General features: G+C 39.7%; 2 protein-coding genes across 7 annotated transcripts in view; one reads left to right on the plus strand and one right to left on the minus strand.

The window, feature by feature from the left end:
* The window catches only part of LOC122543361 (STE20/SPS1-related proline-alanine-rich protein kinase-like), a 128,546-nt gene that overhangs the window by 110,345 nt on the left and 3,814 nt on the right, over positions 1 to 14,387 (plus strand). The gene's annotated exons all lie outside the window — the stretch shown is intronic.
* Positions 9,900 to 14,387, minus strand: part of lima1a (LIM domain and actin binding 1a) — a 145,006-nt gene continuing 140,518 nt past the window's right edge. For all 6 annotated transcript variants that reach the window (XM_043681976.2, XM_043681977.2, XM_043681978.2 and 3 more), the window contains 2 exons: positions 13,467 to 13,600; positions 9,900 to 12,820 (listed from right to left, as the gene is read on the minus strand). In XM_043681976.2, coding sequence (XP_043537911.1) covers positions 11,791 to 12,820; positions 13,467 to 13,600 — 1,164 coding nt within the window. In that variant the 3' untranslated portion in view covers positions 9,900 to 11,790. The remainder of the gene's footprint in view (positions 12,821 to 13,466; positions 13,601 to 14,387) is intronic.

The raw sequence follows: 14,387 nt of genomic DNA on the forward strand, positions 1-14,387 counted from the left end.
GACATTAGCATTATGCCATCATTTCCTCATTATGAACCTCCCACATACCTTAGGAAGATCCATACAAATACCTGCATATGGAACCAGCCAACTGGAGCACAAAGGTGAATATTTAGCCAACTATGTCTCTACTAATTTTGCACAAGGCAACTAGATACAGTCCAATGTGTATGGAGAAGGAAAAGCTTAGTTTTCAATTAACTTTCATGTTTTGTTCTAGGAAATAACCATGCAGCCAATACTAAACCCATTCAGAGTTGAACTGATGATTTAAGATAGGTGAAAGTGAGGTTTGCAGATGCTGGAGATCAGAGCTGAAAATGTGTTGCTGGAAAAGCGCAGCAGGTCAGGCAGCATCCAGGGAACAGGAGAATCGACGTTTCGGGCATAAGCCTGAAGAAGGGCTTATGCCCGAAACGTCGATTCTCCTGTTCCCTGGATGCTGCCTGACCTGCTGCGCTTTTCCAGCAACACATTTTCAGATTTAAGATAGGTATCTAGCTCAACTGCTATCCAACAGCTATTGGAAAGACTGAACACACAAAACAGACCTCCAGTTATTGTATTCCTTGCTCGTCTAAACCCCTTATGATTTGAATGAAAACAAAGAACTGCAGATGCTGTAACTCGGAAACAAAAATAGAAGTTGCTGGAAAAGCTCAGCAGGTCTGGCAGCATCAGTTCTGAGGAAGGGTCACTGGACTTGAAACTTAAACTCATTTCTCTTCATAGATGCACCAGACCTGCTAACCTATGATCGGTTTGTCCTGGTCATGCTATGATCTACCCATACCAGACGCAAAACAAAACACCTTTCACTGTACTTAGGTATATGTGACTACAATAAGTGAAATCAAAATCAAATCAAATCATGAACAAAATTTGGGACTGCTTACCAAAGACATCAAAATGTTATACAAAGTTGTTAGTTCTAAGATAAGTCATTGTTGACAATATAACAAAGCTCCACTAGTTACAAGGTTTAAGTTATCTCCACAGATTTCTTATGTGTAAAACTTTAAAAATAAATATTTGGCAGCCTCCAAGTCTCAGTCTTCAATAACCCAATTGTTCCCACTCTCATCACCACCCTGCTATCCAAAAGGAATTTATCTTCAGGATGCTGCAAGGCTTTTTCTTGAAAAGCAGCAAGCTACTGTTGGAGACCATCAGAAACGAGAGCAAAGGCCCAACTTAAAGTCCTTCCCGTTGGCACTCATTCTGCTCTCTAAATGGATCTGTATTACACTCCAAACCATGTCTTTAATCTTCTTTCGATAATACTAGACCTGTAAAAGATCGAGAAGAAGCATCCAAAAACAGCAATGTAATTGCAATCCTACAGAAACTTTTCAGAAAGGAGCCTAATAGAATTATCAGAACTCTAAGTTATACCAGGACAGCAGCAAACCTCATTCAGGCTCTCTCAGGATGGGACGATCCTAAGTATGTCGTTTTCATTTAGGAAGTGATTGTTAAAATGGCTGTACCTGAAAAAAGAAATCGCAAACATCTCAGGTTTATGCTTCAAAAGCCAACTGTACAACAACCAGCACTTCATGCCATAGAAAGAGCTTTGATCGACTGGTAGGAGTCGTAAAATGGTTTCCAATTTATTGTTTGCTCCCTCTCCTACATTCCATGTTGTCATCAGAGTAACACCACAAGTAAAGTCACGACGATCCAATTATTCAGAGTCTGCACCAATTAATTACATTTTCACTTCATGAAAACAAGCACGTGGTCAAGTACTCTCAACGGCACATAATTTGGACCAAGTTGCAATACAGACCTCAGACTGTGATTAATTGCAATAGATATGTACTAACCTCACATTTGGGCTAATCTTATCATTCAAGTTAAACATTCAAAATGCCACCATTAATTGGTTACATTTTGCCTCTAATGTGTTGCAAACATCAGCTTGGATGTCAATTGTACTCATGCCTAAGGTTGAAGCTTCACATATCAAGCACATATATTGGGGGGGAAATCAACATTTCAGAGCAGTACTAGATGAAATTGCTGAAGATGCCAATTGTGGATACCATACTAACTTGAGCATCCATCTATCTGCTTGGGTGGTTGCAAATCTCTATTGAAGGAAGATCAAGGATTTTTCCAGGGTCTGGCCACCCTTCTTTCCATGATTAATGCTACCAATTATGCATTATCTGTCTACTCATTATTTAATGCCTGCAGAGCCTTGCTGAACGCAAACTGGCTATTGCATTTGTCAATATAATAGTGATACCCACTTGAAAAGCTAATCTATTGCTTGTAAAGTACTTTGAGATAGGAGGATGTGAAGGCGCTATTTAAATGTAAAGGTCCTTCATGCTTCTGCTTGGTATTTTCTATTGCTGAATACAAAATGCATAAATTTCAACAGCAGTGCTAAGATTCCCCCAGAGGACTTAGCCTTTGATTAGTCAACAACAATGGGAGGCATAAAGGGAGGCGATGGCCTACTGGCATTATCAATGGCTTGTTAATCCAGAGACCTAGGTCATGTTCTGGGAACCTGAATTTGAATCCTACCATGGCAGATGGTGTATTTTGAATTCAATAAAAATAATTCTGGAATTAAGAGTCTAATGATGACCACGAGGCCATTACCAATTTGTTGGGAAAACCCCATCTGGTTCACTAATGCTCTTTAGGGAAGGAAAACAGTTGTCTTCACCTGGTCAGACTCTTAAATGCCCTTCGGGATGGGCAATAATTCCCATGAATGTTCACTTTTTAAAAAAATTCAATCTCACAAAATCAACTGTAAATATAAGTATAATAGATTGGATTTGTGCATTTGCCTGAATTGATTGCATAAGGACTCTGAAGTAGTAGTTTGGATACCCAACAATAAGTGACAACAGGTATTTTATGTTCATTCTGAGGAGGAAATCAAACAACAATCACTGCTTCTACGAGAGAGTGTAGAAAAGTTCTACAGACAACTTAGAAAAACAATTTTTTTTAATCCTCAACAAACATTCAAAAAAATCAGTTTAACCCAGGCGTTAGCAAAAGGCCAAATGGAAATGGCTTCTGCTTCAGCTGGGTCTAAATCAAACTTCAAAGTTGTGCATTAAGTTGATGAGGAACAAAAAAAATCTTGAAACACAAATGGACCAATGGGTGGGAAGAGCCTTGAAACAACTGGAGTCAAAGACTTAGTAAGTACCCAGATCACTAACTAAACAGCAACTAAATCCAGCACCTCGCCTCCATCAAATTAAGCAACATCTGACAATTTGCACAAGATGCCTTAAAAAAGGATCTCAGCAGCAAGAGTTAATATTCTATTTGATCACTAATCTTTCATTTCATAAGCAGCTATGCTTTTCCCTTCATCTCTATAGTTAGAGAAGGAGCTCATGGTGCAGTCAGCATCCCTAACTCTGAACTACGAAGGTCTGGATTCAAGTCCCACCTGCTTCAGGGGTGTATCCTGACAACTCTGAACAGATTGGTTAAAAATACCTAAAAGTTAGAGAAGAGAAGGGAAAAAAGTTTTGGAAAAAGATTTCAAGTGTTAGAAGAGGTTCTAGAAAGAATAGTCTTTTAAATATTTTAACTTGTTCTTCAAAAAAAAAGTGTAAGTTGGAACATTAAGAATGGATAACAGTTTAATTGACCTGAAGTGAAAGTTGCAAAAGTCTATTAAAAAACAAAATTGTTTAAATGCCTAAACTCCAAAACAAAATGGTATAGAGAAAGGTGACATGTGCAATGTTGGTTAATCTGGGATAACCATGACAACCGAAGAAAAGCAAATCACCCCAGGTGATGGTTCATCATAAGCATTCTGGGGAAGTAGATTATTCCGGAGCAGAGGAGAACAGATCATTTAAGTTCCAATTTCAGGGGTCCAACCAAGTGCTAAAAAAAAAAAGTGTCATTTCATATGAAATATGACCTTCCAAAGCCATATTACACTCTTGGGCCTTGAATATAGCTCAAACACTCATTAAGTAAAACCTAGCTAAGAATATGATGATACACTGAATTGAGACATGTCAACTAATTTAGGGTGAAGTAGTTGATGTAATTCTTAATGCTGAAGCCTGTGATGATTCGACATGCTATAGAATGTTAAATAAAGTAACGTTAGTTAATGCACCTTTGTCTGTGATGATTAGCAAGTACAATTACTACAGCCAAAAATTCAGAGTGGTTCGGCTATATAATAAAATCTGTACTGTTAGAGGATCACAGGTGAGCTAAGCTTGACATTTTGCAAATTTTAAAGGAAAATTATAAACTTGAATAGGAAAAGAATAGTTTAAAAAAAAGGGAAATACTTTTATTAAACTGCTGTCAAAGCAGAAGCTTTCACTCAATTGGACAACAAAATATTGTAAACTAGGCTGGCCAGCCTTGACAATGCTATATGAAGTTATTGTATTATGGGAGATATTTATGGAACATGCAGTGAGTGTGTAATCAAGTATCCTATTTAAAGAGACAAAAGAGTGAAGAAAAGCACTTTCAAAACAAGTGCAACACCTGTTTTCACAGCTCCCCACCCACCAAAACCTCCCAATTATCAACTGTGGTTATGGTTTGGCACATAATAGTTCATGCATAAGCCTGCTTAAACACAGGCACATATATCTGCACTAATTATTGCACTGTACACTCTCAAATATATTGCAGAAAGTTTAATGTGGACCAGAAATGGTTTGAAAATCAATAAATGGTAATACTTTGCATTTCTATAAATGGCATTTTAATTCTATTATGGGGTAGCATCACTGTTACTCTATGTTGCAAGAGTTTAACACATGGGAGTACAGACAGACCAAACTCGGAGCTCTTCAATTGGGAGCATATTGCTGTGTGCTATATGAACGTATCAACCTTCTGAGGTCTCCAGCGTCGTAGATGCCTATATTCAACCACTTTGCTTCACTTCATATGACATCAAGAAAAAAGGTGAAGGCACTGAATACTACAAATATACAGGGCCTGACAATATTCCAGCAATAGTACTGAAGACTTGTGCTCCAGCATCTGTCATGCCCTAAGCCAAGCTATTCCAAAACCGCTACAGCATGAACGTCTGGTAATATGGAAAATTGCCCAGGTGCACAAAATGCAGAACACATCCAACCCAGCCAATTACCACCTATCGGTCTACTCTTGACCGAATTGATGGAATAGGTCATCAACAGTGTTATCAAGCAGTACTCGTTCAGCAATAACCTGCAGAGTGATGCTTGGTTCAGGTTCCACGAAGGTCATTCCACTCTGGATCTCATTACAGCTTTGGTCCAAATATGGATAAAAACGAACTGAACTTGTGATAATGGTGAGACCGAGTGCCCTTGACATTAGGGCAGCATTTGAAGAAATGTGGCATCAAGGGACCTTAGCAAAACCAGAATCATTGAGAATCTGAAAATTCTTTGCTGGGTGGAGTCTCATCCAGCGCGAAGGAAGATGGTTGTGGTTGTTGGAGGTCAGTCATCTGTCCTGAGGAACTCCTGCAGGGATGTCCTGTGACTGTGTACTAGGCTCAACCATCCTCAGCTACTTCATCAATGACGATCTTTCAATCATAAAGATCAGAAGGGATGTTGGCACAATATTCAGTGCCACTCATGACTCCTCAGATACTGAAGCAGTTTGTGTCCATATGCAGCAAGGCCTGGGCTGATAAGCGACAAATAACAGTTGCACCTCACAAAAAACGATAATGACCATCTCAGAGAGAATCTAATGTCACTCCGATGTTCAATAGCATTAGGATCATCACGTCACTCACCATGCGACATCCTGAAGCTTACCGTTGAACTGAATCAGCCTTATAAATATGGTGGTTTCAAGAATAGGTCAGAGGCTAGGAACTCTGTGAGTAACTCACTTCCTGACTCATTAAAGCCTGTCCACCATCTAAGGTACAAATCAGGAATGTGATGGAATTCCACCCCTTGCCTGAATGGTTGCAGTTCCAACAACACAAGATGCTTGACACCATCCAGGACAAAGAAGCCCATTGAATTCAAAACACTCCACAAAGAATGCACAGTGGTAGCAATGCACTGCAACACCTCACCATGGTTCCTTCAAAGAGCACCTTTCAAAGCCATAAACTTTACCACCCAGAAAAACAAGGGCAGCAGTAAATGAGAAATATACTAAGCTCCCCCCAACTCATATCACACCACTAGAAATTCCATAAGATAGAATTGTATGGAATTTAATTTTTGCATGCAAGATTAAGCTTCAATGATAAGCTAAGGGACTAGAAGAATGAGAAATGTGCCTGACAGAGTCTGGTTTAGCATTCCAACATCTCTCAATTGTTATGACATAGGAGGAGGCTATTCTGCTCATTGTGACTGTACCAACTCTGAAAACGAGCACCATTACCTAGTGCCAATTTCCCATACCCTTGCACACCACTTCTATCCAAGTGATTATCCAATGTGTAACGATGTCGACACTTTAAAAAGGTTAGTGTTCAAAGTTTGTGCGAAGATTTGTAGCTCGGGTGCTCGTTGTTGTGGTTCTGTTCGCCAAGCTGGAAGTTTTTGTTGCAAACGTTTCGTCCCCTGGCTCGGCGACATCATCAGTGCTTGGGAGCCTCCTGCGAAGCGCTTCCTTGATGTTTCCTCCGGTGTTTATAGTGGTCTGTCCCTGCCGCTTCCGGTTGTCAGTTTCAGCTGTCCGCTGTAGTGGTTGGTATATTGGGTCCAGGTCGACCCAAAGGTTATTTTGTCTTAAGTTGTAAAGGCTGAGGTGACGAACTGGGTACTGAAGACGGCTCAAGTAAAAAATTTAGGAGGCCTTCAGGTTTTTTTTTAAAAAGCAAAAGTTGGAACAATAGAAGTAGTTTGAATGGGAGTGGCCAGCTCTCAGACCAGGCTTTCTAGTTTTTCTTTAAAAAACAGTTTAACAGTCAGAAACTGTTTGAATCTCAGAAGTGGCTGCTACTTGCTCTGGAATTTTCTCGATGTTTCTTCCCTCCTGGATTGGAGAATGCATGTAAGAATTTGTGGGCGGCACGGTGGCACAGTGGTTAGCACTGCTGCCTCACAGCGCCAGAGACCCGGGTTCATTTCCCGCCTCAGGCGACTGATTGTGTGGAGTTTGCACGTTCTCCCAGTGTCTGCGTGGGTTTCCTCCGGGTGCTCCGGTTTCCTCCCACAGTCCAAAGATGTGCAGGTTAGGTGAATTGGCCATACTAAATTGCCCGTAGTGTTAGGTAAGGAGTAAATGTAGGGGTATAGGTGGGTTTCGCTTCGGCGGGTCGGTGTGGACTTGTTGGGTCGAAGGGCCTGTTTCCAAATCCAATCCAATCCAATCCAATCCAATCCAATCTAATCTAATCTAATCTAATCTGCATCTGACTGCCTTTGTGCAAAGGGTGTAGTTATGGGGTGTTACTATATTTGAACAGTTAATTAGTAATGGGTACTATATCTATTATTCAGTTAAGTTTTCAGGTAGTTATTCTAAATTCCTATTTGTTTATAATTTTAACTATAGTGTTTAAATAAATTATGGTTTGCTTAACGTGAAGTAATTTGACCAGCTGCATCACATCTGGAATGTGCACTTCACATCTGCCTTTAAAGTCAGAAAAGGGTAGAGTCTAGGCTTCCTTCTTAAAATATTTTGAGGGGGTCTGGTCTGGTTGATAACAAACTGGGGGCTCTTGAATGTCTCAACTGAACCTGCCTCCACCACATTTCCAGGCAGTGCATTCCATACCCTAGTTATTCACTGTGGGGAGAAGTGATTTTTTTTTCCCCTCACATCACCCTTGCTTCGCTTGCACCATCACTTGAAATCTATGACCTTTTGTTCTTGCTCCTTTTACAAGCAGAAAAAGCTTCTCCAGCCCACTCCTGATTTTCAGAACCAAAAGAAGATGGCATTTTATCGTAAAGATGCAAAACGTCAGTCAAACTATTACATCAGTTACATTTATTTTTCGGAGCCAATTCTGAAGTATCAAATTGTTAATAGTAACGAGGCAATAATTACCTGGTATTTATTATGTAAGTGCTGCACTCTAAGATAAACATGTGAATCACAACAACTGCGCAAGTAATCACAAAAATCCCTCAACACTAAACAGTGGAGGAGGATTTGTCCTCATCACAATCCAGCTAAGTTCTTCACATTTTCTGGTTTTATTCCACTAGTTGTGGCCAAAAGAATACATGGGAAATCTTTGAGACATTAGGGTGTGGGAAAGAGAAGCAACCATTTGGTCCACTCTTTTAGTGCCAGATCTTTGAAAATAACTATCCTAAATTGCCCTAGCACTCTACACTCTTTTCCCATAGCTTGGAAAATGTCTTGGTATTGCCCAACCTATAGTCCATAGGCCAACATCTAAATTTACTGCTAGATCAATTTACAGCTCAATTATAAAGTTCCCACAATTAATAGTCAGATAACAACACAAGGATCATAAGCAAGAGGAAAAAAAAGGTGAAGTGGCACTTATTGTTTCTCAGCAATTTGTTTTGTTTATTTGAAGCCAGAATTTCAACTACAAGAGCTGCTCCTCCACTGAGACCCTTTCTCTTATATGTGCTGCTACAACCAGCAGAAAATTTTGGGGCAGGAGAGAGGGAGGAAGGGAAGTACAAGGGGGAAGATAGAGAAGGGGGGGGCAGGTGGAAGGAGGAGGAGATGAGAGTCACACCATGGGGAGAAAGCATAAGGATTGATGGCGAAGGGAAGCTGTGAGAAAGTAATGATGGTCAAGCTGCCAGGTTTCTCCCACTAATTTTTCTTTCATTCATTTTACTTTTAAAGACACTGGCCTTCACTATATTGTATTTATGCCACTCTGGGAAAAATATACTTGGCCACTCTCATTTCAACACAAAATGTTTGCAGGTGGGGTAATAGTGCTGGTTGAAATATTTGAAGCAGAGTCTCCCATGGAGAACTTTTTTTTTTAGAAAGTTAAGGGGACAAAGTAAGACAGATAGAGCAAGAAGCCCAAGAGTGAGGGGGGCTATATAGAGAGGGAGGGAAGGGGTGAGAAAGGAAGGGATAATTATGTGGGAGACAGAGAGCGGGAAAAGGTGTGAAAGCAGGCTGAGAGGAGAAAACCCGAGGCCGAAAGTCAGATCATTTCCGACTCCAACTCTCTATTGAATTCCATTGAAGCCAGCTCCAAATTTGCCCCACCAGAAGTGACCCAGGGTTAGTGTGGTTTAAATCTAACTTCATGGCTTGGCACCAATTGCCAATCCCTTTCTGGGTGAACATTAGTTGGGATGAATTCTTTTTCTTTCTAGCTCTGCTTTGTAATCAAAAAGGCAAAAGTGGCTTTATTATTAAACTTTACGATTTAACAATTTAATAGCCATTTTTGTTAATTACTCACAAAGCAATTTACTGCTTTTGAATTTTGTTTGAAGAAATTCATGTTTACTGTCATGGCAACTGTCATTTTTATGAAATGCCTTCCCCCTCAACTCATGAAAAAATTTGACCATGCCTGCTGTCATGAATAGTGCACACAAGCATGCATGGCATGCATTCAAAACTGCCAAAAATAAAGCATCTCCCTCCTTAAAAGAGATTTGTACAAGTCCAAAATCAAAATGGAATGGTGCAAGAACAACAAAAACTGTTTAAAGATTGTGTTTAGAGTATCCAGTTTTTTTTTTAAAAGAATAAACAGTATATCCAAAGTTTAAATACAAATTAAAGTAGTGATGAGCATCTTAGTCATAAAAACATTAAACCGATTCCTATGGTTGAAGTAGAATAATGTGAAGTGTGTTGATGATCTTCAGGTCCAAACAAACTGTAAACTACCAACAGGCTTATCCCAGTGGTGCACATATGCTCAAATTCTGTCACTTAATTTAGTTTCATTGGATGCAAAATAGAACACAGTATAAAGATTATTCCACAAATAGCTTTTAAAGAGTTTATTAATTACGTACCAAACAGAAATCACAACATATCCAATTGTAAAAGAGTCTGAAAAGAAAGTCAACAGCCAGCATTGGTCAAGTAATTCTTTTTATTACATAGTTAACTTCTCTGCGTTTAATTATTTTGCATGTTTCTAAGTTGCTCTTAGATTCTTTGCACAAGAATCAATGGACAAGAGATCAAGGGACACAGCAGTAATTTCTCCACCTATTGCTAGGACTTGGGTTGGACTCTAACCTGGATTAATGGGTTAACATCTCAATTTATCTTTTGGCTGCACACATCTTAACAGATGAGGAGTTTTGAGAGAGATTGATTGATTGATTTGAACATCAGGGCCATCACATAACTGTAGGTAAAGACCGAAACATGATTTAAATATAAAGACTGCTGCAATAAAAAGAATGACTTTTCCTGTGCTACTTAAATCACCTTAGACCAAATCAGGTGCCAGAAGGCTGTAGAGGTAATATATCCAACACTACCAGAGAAGAGATTTCAGTATTGTGCAGTGTTTTTGTTTTTAACATTAAGATTAAAGTTGCATTGTTCCAGACACCGTAGCACAAATGTATACCCCAATTCTTTATTACCCATCCCATCTAAAATTGTAATAATCAAGTCAAATTACTATTTTCAGCAGCATCTTGTCTCTCATGTGCTATCAATATGTAAAAACAATTTCACATATAAAATCATACTGTAATACACAAGAAATTCTAAAATAACATTGAAGGGTAAGGAATAAAGCCAAAAGTAGGAATTTACAATGTTTGAAGACTAAAGTCAGGTTTACAGCTCATAACATTGTTGTAAAGTGGCATTACTCTAATGCTTCCATTTTCAACTTACTGAGATTAGTTACACTATTCTAATGTTTGAAACAACAAGATTACATAATTGTAGAAAAGGTTGACGTATCAAATCTTCCCTCGGACTTTTGGATCACCTTTGCAGCTACGCAATTGGGAGAGTGTTAGACTCAGGATAAATCTGTCACTCTGCTACTGCAATGGAGGGACCATCCTATCTTGTCAGCTGAACATCCTTAATCCAATAAATTGTTATCAAATGAATTCTAACAAATGAACTTTTTAAATCTCAGAACCATGTACAGCATAGCCTTCATTAAACTTCCATTCTTGGGTTCACGTGTAGGCAAGTGGATGGCAACAAGATAGAAGATGCCAAGCTGTTTTCAACTTAAGGTATCATTTTCTGCTCCACTACCATTTGAGGTGTACACACTCTGGTTCTTAAATGCTTCCATTATTTCTTGAAAAATTCAATACATCTTTTATATGATAAACATTGGTAGGTTATGTGAAGGGAGCATTTAAAGGAGTGGTATGAATACAATGTGGGATGGCATTTAGTTCTAACTTTTAGATTTTTTTTTTGAAAGCACACAGTCTTTTGAAACTCAATCTCCCCTGCCCAGATAATGGATGATACACAAAAATGGCATCAGAAAAAACATTTCCTTGCATTAGTGCTTCACTACCTTCCATGATTCCATACTTGTTCTTTTAACTGTCAACATAAAAGAAACTAACTAACCAAGCAAAGTCTAGCTTTTTCAGAGGTTATCTAGTGCTTGAGAATTAGAAGGATTGCAAGTGTACACAGGTACTATTTCAGACATACATGTGCATTAAGCAATTTTTAAAAAAATCTACAAAATAGCAATCTCTTGCTTCTCACTCAATATAACTAATTTAATTAATGTTTATTTTCAATATAAAGCTCAATTCAATATAGGTACTTAGAATAAACCACTTTACGACAGGAAGTTCGGAGCTGATGCTGACACCTATGAACCACAAGGCCAATCACCAATTAAAATATCATGTAAGTCACCCACAGTATCTAATCCTCATCTTCATAACATCTATTTCTCTTGATTTGCTCTTCAACTGACAGTTCCTCAGTTTCCTCCACTTCATTTTCCTCCCCATCCCAAAAACCAACATCTTCCAGTTTTGTCTCATTCTCTGGAATGTGCTCATCTAATGCAAGCATGTCTCCGGAAGTTTGCAATTCAACTGTTTTTTGTTTGGATTGCTGCTCTTCACACTCCAAGAAGTTAGGTTCTCTGGCCTCTTCTTTGCGGAAGTGAAGTTCCTCTACATCCTTATCTTGAAGCAGCTCTTTTTTGCTTTTGACTTCTACAACCTCTTCAGTCACAGGATCTTCTTTCATGCCCTTGAGCTCGGTAGTCACTGGTTGCTCATGCTCATTATCCAGACTTGACTTGTTTTCATTCTTCTGTTGTTCAGTCTCTCTTTTAGCTTCTCTTTCTTTAGTGATCACATCCTGGGTTATATTTTTAGCAGACAGATTTCTTCCTGGCTCTTTAATGGCTATAGGTCTCAGCGGTGCCGCAATGGTAAACGGTCTACATCGTTCTTTCAGAGAAGCACTTCGCCTCAGTCTGGAGGTACCACTGAATTCGGAGTTTCTCTTGGTCAGGTGTTGGAAATCATCCTCTGGAGGCCATTTTGGTTTGTTAACTCGGAGGCTCTCTTCAGAGCAGCCGATTCCTTTACTACCTGCTTCAGTAGGTGGTGGCCAAGCTATTTTTAATTTTCTTGTTTCAACAGGTTTCTCCGCCTTTTCTGGTGAATTACTGGTATTTAAGGCTTCCATGCTGGCAGCCAAAACACCTACCTTGCGTATGGAAAGTTCATCTACTCCAGAATTCTCAGTTTTGGCCTCAGATTTATCCATGACAACTTCATTCTTGTGTTCTGCAGTATCAGGCTCAGTTTTAGCCATCCACAGCTCCTTGTGTGGCTTATGACCAAATCCCTCGTCATAATTACCTTTGGATTTGAAGAGCTGGCTGAAATGTGGTTTGCAGTACACATTCCCATGTAGTGAAGCAAAATTCCCAATGCTGTGCAAAAGAAATTTAAAAACACTTAGACTTCTGAAGACGAAAGCTTACACCAGAAGGCTTCAGCTGGTCATTTATAATGTGCACAGTTGTACAGAGTACCATCCTGCAAATTAATTTGTTTTTCATGTTCTACGAAGTAATTATACTGACTTGTTTGTCTATTGGATACCATCGTGGGATAACAATAATGATAAATGCCTAGCAAAAGAAATCCAGCAGTCTGGATAATGACAGCTGTCTGCATAGGCAAGGGATGGGTGGTACATCACAGCATGACAAATCTTACTCTCACTCCTTAGATACGAATCAATAACCTCTGCTGAGAAAAGTGTGGCATTAATCACAAGTAGCAGCAGGTCAGGTGCAGGGTTCTGCTGCTTGCTGAGGATCAACCAGAGACGGAGCGTCCTTCTCAGTTTGGGTTGCATATGGCCTTTTTACTAATCAAGCTATTGGTTTCGGGGGTGGGGTGGTGTGTGGGAGAGAGGGTTAGCAGTTTACAGGGCAAGAACACTTTGGAAAGCTTTCAACAAAATTTACTCATTTCATATCCAAAAGCAAGCTCAAAATAGTTTGCAAGTCAAAAACGATTGGACCCAAGAATAATGCAGAACCCAAGGTCATCTGAAACCAGAATCCTCACCTGAGCTTAGTGTTGCAGTGGCTGCAGCGGAAGCAGAAATTATGAAACACCTGCTGGTTTGCAACAAGACGCTCCATTGGATAGACAGTCTTTTGGCAGGTAACACACAACTCTCTGGCTGGAAGCTGAAATTTCTGGTAGTCATTGAGGGGAAAAAAGCAAAACAAACTCATCAGTCACTTTATGCAAGCTGCAATGACAGCAAGAGACATTCTCAAAACATGACAAAACATTTGAGTTGGAATTAACCAACACCAGTTGCATTAATTCAAACAGATTTTTAATTCAAAACAAATCATGGTAAGAAAACAGGCCTGGAGAAAGTAAGAAACTTGAGATAAGTACTTAAGCAATTTAGTTTTCAATGTTTTATAGAATCAGAGTTATAAACACAGAAACAGACCCTTTTGTCCAACTCATCCATGCCGACCAGATGTTCTAAATTAGTCTAGCCTCATTTGCCAGAATTTGGCCCATATCCCTCTAAACCCTTCCTATTCACATACCCATCCAGATGCATTTTAAATGTTGCAATTGTACCAGCCTCCACCACTTCCTCTGGCAGCTCATTCCATATACACACCACCTTCTGCTTGAAAAAAATTACCCCTCAGGTCCCTTTTATATCTTTCCCCTCACCTTAAACCTACACTCTCTAGTTTCAGACTCTCCTACCCTGGGGAGGACACCTTGGCTATTCACTCTATCCATGCCCCTCAGATGGGCTGCATGGTGACTCAGTGGTCAGCACTGCTGCTTCACAGCAGCAGGGACCCGAGTACATAGGCAACTGTCTGTGCAAACTCCACGTGTTCTCCTAGTATCGGTGTGGGTTTCTTCCAACAGTCCAGGGATGAGAGGCTGGGTGGATTAGCCATGGGAATGCGGGTTTACAGGGTTTGAGTAGGGGATGAGCCTGGG

Source organism: Chiloscyllium plagiosum, unplaced genomic scaffold (genome assembly GCF_037043375.1).
Source record: "Chiloscyllium plagiosum isolate Xiang-an unplaced genomic scaffold, Cpla_swu_hap1 HiC_scaffold_53X, whole genome shotgun sequence".
In the NCBI taxonomy this organism is placed as follows: Eukaryota; Metazoa; Chordata; class Chondrichthyes; order Orectolobiformes; family Hemiscylliidae; genus Chiloscyllium; species Chiloscyllium plagiosum.